The 7902-nt window shown below is 33.4% G+C and overlaps 1 protein-coding gene across 1 annotated transcript in view; it reads left to right on the top strand.

Annotated features, from left to right (window-relative positions):
- The window catches only part of LOC111697564 (uncharacterized), a 7220-nt gene extending 673 nt beyond the window's left edge, over positions 1-6547 (top strand). The window contains exons 2-13 of the mRNA XM_023467605.1: positions 182-247; positions 583-690; positions 1137-1300; positions 2041-2142; positions 2372-2487; positions 3194-3288; positions 3598-3696; positions 4205-4278; positions 4734-4793; positions 5424-5501; positions 5884-6007; positions 6288-6547. Coding sequence (XP_023323373.1) covers positions 207-247; positions 583-690; positions 1137-1300; positions 2041-2142; positions 2372-2487; positions 3194-3288; positions 3598-3696; positions 4205-4278; positions 4734-4793; positions 5424-5501; positions 5884-6007; positions 6288-6393 — 1167 coding nt within the window. The 5' untranslated portion in view covers positions 182-206 and the 3' untranslated portion in view covers positions 6394-6547. The remainder of the gene's footprint in view (positions 1-181; positions 248-582; positions 691-1136; positions 1301-2040; positions 2143-2371; positions 2488-3193; positions 3289-3597; positions 3697-4204; positions 4279-4733; positions 4794-5423; positions 5502-5883; positions 6008-6287) is intronic.
- Positions 6548-7902: the final 1355 nt, after the last annotated feature.

The raw sequence follows: 7902 nt of genomic DNA on the forward strand, positions 1-7902 counted from the left end.
GGGGGGGGGGGGGTTAAGGGCTATACAAAGTGATCTTCAAGAATTGAAGAAACAAAACCTTTTTTGATCTTAAAATTATTTTTATTTTTAATTGTTTTCTTTTTGAAAATATCATGTACGCTCTGCAGGTGAAAATCTTTTGAAGCTTGATAAATTGCAAATTAATCATTTTTATTATTAGAAAAATGACCTAGCTAGTAACTAAGATGGCAGCGTTGATTCAACCTCTCGTAGATGCGTTTAACAGGTAAAATTGGTTTTTATTCCTATTCAATTTTTCTATAATGTGAACCGCTCAAATCCCGACAAAACATATTAAACTCGTTTTACATGTGCTGACCTCAGTGGCGTAATCAGGGAGGAGCTATGGATGCTCAGCCCCACTGCCTCCCTACGGAAATCAGTAAAATTTATGGTTTTGAGGGGGTTAAAGCCTCAACGGGTGCTGATCCCCCTGGTAGAAACATTTAGCCCCCCCCCCTTCCCCGGAACAAATTCTAAAATTTGTGGCATCAGCACTAAGACGTTAATATCCTTACAATTTTTAACCTTTGATACATAATTTACCTATTAACTGTTAAGTGTTGGGAGTGGGACGAGTAGCCTAGTCTCCTACCTTCTCACGGTTAACTTCTACCTTGGAGATGCTATATTCTCATCCCTCAAATATATATACTATTCAACACTCAGGTAACCCTAGCTAACCGAACTATTTTTGTTAATTGATTAACTGTGACTATAGATCAACCGACTTGGATCGTTCAGAGAAATAAAAAACTATCGCTTGTTATAAACATCTAAATAAAAGCAATAACGAACTTTTTAAAATCGTGTAAACAAACTTGAAAACAGTTTTTTTTTCAGAACGAACGAATTTTCCAAAAGATTTTTAAAAAACTATACTTTTTTCGCTGAACGAACAAATTTTTAGAACAAAGTTTTTAAAAAACTAAAGTTTTTTACTATAGTTTTTTTACTGAACGAACGATTTTATTGAACTAATGATTTTACTGAATGAACGATTTATTGTTTAAGACATTTTTAAAAAGCTAGATCCTGATTCGAATCCAATTTTGCAGGATGGATCGAGGATCTGGATCTGGATCAGATTATAATGAAATTTTTTCATATTTCAGTTTGTTGTTGACCTTGTTCTCCGCTGTCCAGATAATCCTGGAGGATTTAGTAATATTCCTGGTTGAACTCCTGGACATATTCTCATCCATCCTGGAGATAGGATCCAACCTTGCAGATTCAATTCTTCAAGCTGGATCCAACACTGTGTATTCAATTCATTCAGGTAAATTAAACATCTGCGCTTTGCACATGTTGCACCGTTTTTGCGTATATTTATTATTAACTACGCTACAGAATATTTTAACTAATAAGCAAGCATTAACCTTATCAGTGTCTATTAATAAATGTGCTCTTTCCTTTACATTGTTTCTTAAAACTTTTTTTTTTCTCAAACTTCAGCTCCTACAACTAACCGACCGAGGGAGCTCTTGGCAAGTTGGCACTACAGCTTTTGCTCGCTGAGTCCCCTGGTGTTCAAAATTTTAGAATAATTTAAGTAAAAATATTGTAAATTATGTACGCTAAAAATAAACTTATTATTATTTTTTATTTTTAAATAAAACTAAATTTCGAAGATTTTGCATTGTTTTATTAAAATTGTTTTTGAGCGACATTTTTAGACCACAATGAAGAAATGAGGGTTTGTTCCGCATTTGGATTTATTGGATTCAAACAACTATTTCGGGGGGAATATAAATATCAACCAATGAGGATTGAACTTTAAACTTGTTTGGATGCTTTTCCCCTTAAATAATTAAAAAAAAAACATTTCTCTAAGCATGGGTGACTTGTGGCTTTTTCTAGACGGGGGGAGGGTATCATTTTTTATCCCGCCCCTCCCCGGCAGGGACAACTTTCTAACTTTTTGGGGGGACGCAGCAACAACTTTCCATAAGACTTCAAGAAAATACGATAAGAAAGCGTGTTTTTTATTTGGTACAGTTAATTTGATGTGTTTTATAGGAGTGACTGGTCTGGCCGGGTCACTGGTCCGTGGTGTACTGGCCGGGTATCAAGCAGTGTACTATTGTACAGATAATCTAGGAGCATTCGCCAATCTTCTAGGAAATCCAACGATAATAAGTTTTGAGTAAAAATTTTTAAGCAGGAAAACAAAAACAAGAGCAGTGGTACTTAATGGCTACCACAGACACTACTTGGGGACGCCGACTAGGGATCAGCTGATTCGGAGACAAATGANATGATTGGGCCAACAATATTCAAACCCCTCTTTCAAGAAAAGTATACCCCTGAGGCTCTGAGTTTAAATTTCTAATAATCGATGGTTGGTCAGGATCAAGCTGCCTTCTATTAATAAACCTTGTTCCTCGAACTATTTACATTCTGTTCACCAGCATTTCATCCATACTTCGCAACTTCAATGCTCATTCACAAACAATAGCCCATCAGGTAGGTTTTAACAGTAGCCCATCAGGTAGGTTTTAACAGTAGTTCATCAGGTTGGTTTTAAGAGTAGTTCATCAGGTAGGTTTAAACAGTAGCCAATCAGGTAGGTTCAAACAGTAGCCAATCAGGTAGGTTCAAACAGTAACCAATCAGGTAGGTTCAAACAGTAACCAATCAGGTAGGTTCAAACAGTAACCGATCAGGTAGGTTCTAACAGTAACCAATCAGGTTGGTTCAAACAGTAGCCAATCAGGTAGGTTTAAACAGTAACCAATCAGGTAGGTTCAAACAGTAGCCTATCAGGTAGGATCAAACAGTAGTCAATCAGGTAGGTTAAAACAGTAGCCTATCAGGTAGGATCAAACAGTAGCCTATCAGGTAGGTTTAAACAGTAGCCTATCAGGTAGGTTTAAACAGTAGACCCATCAGTTGGACTCGGAATAGCACATAGCCCATTGCTACATTTTAATCTGAGAAGTAATAAACTAGGGAAAAAGATTTATTTAAAAAAAATACAGAATATGGAAAAATTTTAAGTAACTTTGTAGCAAAAAAGAACAGTTATTATAAAGCAAAATCAGAAAAAATGACAAAGAACTAAAAATCTGAATGTTTATGGCAAAATCCTAGAACCCTACTATAAATAAAGCAACCATAGTAAATGTTTATTTCAGACCCTAATTTTCAATTTTATTTTTTTCTGCATCAGGTTCTTGATGGGTTACTCCGAGCCCCTGCTGAGCTATATCTAGGTGTCCTGGTGGGAACATGTTCTCTTATTCTCCTCATCAGATTCATAATCAGGAACATGCAACAAATAAAAATATTTTTGACCGGAAAATGAAAAAATTAAATTTTGTAGGAGTGTTAATTTACTGGTATTCATTCGATTAGATTGCAAACCTGTTCTAGTTTTTATTAAACTTAAGATATTTTGCACCNTGACCCACTATATTGTGTTTAGACCAAAACTTTTAAATGTTAAATTTTTCTATAATTTGTTGACGCAGCATTTAGCCGCTATTTCTATTTTAAGAAAATACCATTTTGAAATGTTGCGCATTTTAATCTTTTTCATTTAAAAAATAAACTTATTATTTTGGATGTGTGAAGAACTGTACAAGAGAGGAATCTTACTCTGGACTCACTAGCAAATAGTTTACTCAGACTGATATGTACAGTGTATGTACTGCTTATTAGAAGCGTAGCAAGGTATGTACAGTTTATGTACCGCTACGCATGCACATTGTACAGTTTGCTTTAAAGCGAGGAACTAATCAAGTTACTAAATTAATTTAGAAAGTGGAAAACAATTATCAGAGTTTACAGTGGATCAATTTACAAATATCAATTTATTTTTACTTTATTTTGTCTCCCCAATTCAGTTAAATGATCGATTCACAACGGTATCCTGAAATTTGTTTGTACAATCAAGAATGAATGAGGTATCCTTGTTGTTCTGGCTCAAAAATTGATTGATTTTAATTGTGGTTCCTCTTTTAAAGTGACTTAAGGATTTATACAGCAGAGACAATGAAGAAAATTTCCATAATCCATCACTTATCAAATAATAAAAGGACGATATCTTCCTCGTTGTTACTCGGACACAGCTTTAAGGGATATCGTTGGGAATCGAACATATGTCACTATAAATGAAATGTACGTTTACAGTTCCTGTAAGATTAATCAAGTTATGAAAATGATCGTTAAACTGTTTCAGGGGTATAGGGTTCGTGTTTACAATTCTAGAGGTTACAGTCAGTAATCTTAGGTTTCCTATGATCTCACATGCAGGTCAGTTAATTATATGATTAATCAATCAATCCATTTATTATTCAATCAATCCTTTAATCATTCACGCAATTAATCAATTAAACAATCCTTTAATCATTTATGCAATTAATCAATTAAGCAATCCTTTAATCATTCATGCAATCAATCAACTAAACATTCATTTAATCATTCATACCATCAATCAACCTATCAAATAATTGTTTTTTCATTCAATAAATCAATCCAGTAATAATTCAAGCAATCAATAAATCAGTCAATCCATAAATCAAATAATAATTTAATTAATCAATTACTAATTTAATCAAGCAATCAATCTATAATTTTATTGATGAATTTATAAAGAAAATAGATATTTAAATAAGCAACTTTTCCTCGCTTTTTTTGTTCATAACTGCACAGTGTACACTGTACATAAAATTGAACAGTACCAGTCTAAAACGATGCTATGAATCCAGGAGACTCTGACGACGAAGATGAGGATCGAGAGAACCTTGTCGGGGAAATAGAGGATTCAGGTTTTATTTTTTCTACCGACAAATCCATCCTCCAGACTCGAAATGAATTTACTGATTCAAGAATTACATATGGTTTTAAAAATTGTTTTCCTTTATGAGTTTTTAAAGTATTCTTCTATCAAGTTGCTTGTAAACATTACTGAATTATTAGGCGTTTATGATTTTTTTTGTAATTCCTTTTTACTAATTTTACCTCAATATGCTTGGAATTTTTTAAAGATTTTCTTGAACCTAGCATTGGAAATAGATAATTCAAGTTTTATTTTTTTCTGTCGACACTTGTTATTGAAATTGTATTCCTTTAAAAGGTTTCTAACTATTGCTTTAATCAAGATGTTTGTTTAACCATTACATGAATATGATAGTAAGCTTATATCATTTAAAAAAAAATTAAATCTCCCTCCTACAAACTTTTCCTGTATAGACAGACTTGACAATTTAAGAAGATTTTTAACCCGAAGTATTTACCGCAATTAGTTTTTAAAGCCTGCGAGTTAATTTCAGACTATTCATCCACACGCCCTTCATTTTCAATTGATCTTAATTTGTTTACTATACATACAGTATAACACTCTTTCATTACACGCGAACACTCCCTTTATAAATGTGCGCGTAATGTCGCATGTTTAGATGACGAGGACAGAGCTCGTCAAGTGCAGAAGAGACGAAACTATGATCTATTGATAGAACGAAGGAATAAACAACAAGGTAAAATTAATGATGAAATAACGACCGGGGTTCTTATTTTCTGAATATTTACCCCCCCCCCCCCCTCCCTCAACACATCTCTCTGTTTGCGAAACAAAATTAGTTAATACAAAGTAGGAGGAATGGCAAAAAGTGGTAAATAAACGAAATCAAGTAGGTATATTTTAGGCTAACGTCCACGTGGAATAATTCGAGTAAATAATTTCCAATAAGAACAAATCTTGTAACTTTTAAAATGTAAAATGGCAGAAAACATTTTGTAAACCTTAGAATTCAGGAAAAAATGATTTTTAGAAAAATATTTTAAAAGTAACTTCATAAAACTCCGACCGCCAAACACAAACATTCTCTAGGAGAGGGAGTAACTTTAATTTTCCTTTAGCGAGGAGAGGGAGCGAGGGGAGTGTTGAGGATCTACTGTTGAGGGAGGTGGAGAGGGAGAGGGAGGATAAACTGTGTGTGATCTGTGTCGACAAGGAGAAGTGTATCATGATACTACCTTGCAGGTTCGACGTTCTGAATAACATTAGTACATCTTTGTGCTTTATGTTTTCTTTCTCTAAACTTTTCATACTTTTAGGCCGTTTTTAAATTTTTTTTTATTCTTGAATTCGTAAGTAAATTTATTGTCTAATGATTCCCCCCCACCCCTATTTTAAATAAGTTGAAACTTAAATCCTTTAATAAAGGGTGTCCCATGAACCATGACAGTTGGTGAATAGTTTTAATTGGCTTCTTCCATAATTTGTTAGGTTCTCTGATATTAAAGAGAATTATTTTGTTTAGGCATCTTTGTATCTGTGAGGGTTGTCAGGGTCCCTTGAGAACACATAGAAACATCTGTCCCATCTGCCGGAAACCAGTTAAACAGCTGATTAAAGCATATCTTTAAGTAGAGGATTTATTCTGCCGAAAATTGGCAGAACAGCTGATTAAACATAATATTTAAGTAGAGGATTTATTCTGCCGATAATTGGCAGAACAGCTGATTAAACCTAATATTAAATTAGAGGATTTATTCTGCTGATAATTGGCTTAACAGCTGATTAAACCTAATATTTAATTGGAGAAAGTATCCTGCGATGCTAGAAACCGATCCAACCTCTGAAGTTTTTAACTGAAGAAATTGTTGTAACAGCCAAGTTATGCATATTTTTGTAGTTACTGAAAGCAAACTTACAATTGTTTAAAATTTATACTGTAAAGATTGCCAAATCCTTTCTTTCATTCTTTCATTGTTGAATTTAAAACTGAAATATTCCGATCTAAACAGTGAGAACTAACACAAATTTTTAACATTTTGTTGGCTTTTCTTTGAAAATTGACGCGTTGTGATGTTTAATTTTGACAGTTTTAATGTTTACAGCTTTGGTCGTGTGAAAATGTAAAAATTATTTAGAACCAAAAACTACACAGTACCTTTAATGTTGTCAAATGTATGTTTATATTTTTTTTGTAATCATGTGTGAAATAAATAATGTAAGAAGTTCGCATTGGTTTCACAATTTTGTTTAATATGTTTTTTTTCTAATCCCTCCTCTATTCAGTTCTTTTCCTACAGTGGAAGGCAATGATTTCAATACAATGAAGACGACTCTTTTATTTAAGTTTTGACTGTTTGCAAGCTTTTTTTGAATGAAAAGTTTATAAGTAATCAGAGAGGAGCTTTTTTAATTGACAGCTTCTCATTGTTTCCATGTTAATGTGTATCCCTGCTGTTAAAAGGCTTGATTTAAATCAAAATTTACATTTAAAGCCGTCTTCATCGTATTGATATAGTCGCCTATTACTGTAGATGAACTTTTCGTTCTATAATTATGAACAGTAAAAATGTTCACGAAAATTATGTAGAAAGATGGAACAGTAAGGTACGCAGTTTAATAAAAAAGTTTCTTTATTACAATTGTTCAAAGACTGTAAGATCTCTTGAATAATGAGAGGCCATGAAGTCGTAAAAATTAATTTATTCAGATGTCGCCAAAAAAGATCCGTCTTAGTACTTAAAATCCGTTAAACTTCAATTCGGATCATACTTGTAAATAAGGGGCAGGATCCAGCGAATCTAGCTCATCTGGCTCCTCATAAATATTTAGTTTTTCCAATTTTTATCACCAGCAAGTAGCTTTACAATATTGGGAAAGGAATCGAGTTTGGAGTTCAAATGTTTCTAAAGGGGATGGTGGAGTTAGCACATTTGATGTAGGGGGGGGGGGCCCTGCCTTCATTTTTGGTTCAAATCTTCCAATTTTTTGGATGCACGCCTAATTAGGGTTCGAAATTCCTATAATAAAATCAAATTGAACTTTAATGACCTCTAATGACCTCTAATGACCTCTAATGACCTCCACAAATAGAAAATATTTCAACTATGGCTTAATGCATATCAAACGAAAGCTAGGAA

The sequence above is a fragment of the Eurytemora carolleeae genome, unplaced genomic scaffold (assembly GCF_000591075.1).
Source record: "Eurytemora carolleeae unplaced genomic scaffold, Eaff_2.0 scaffold54, whole genome shotgun sequence".
NCBI lineage: Eukaryota > Metazoa > Arthropoda > Copepoda > Calanoida > Temoridae > Eurytemora > Eurytemora carolleeae.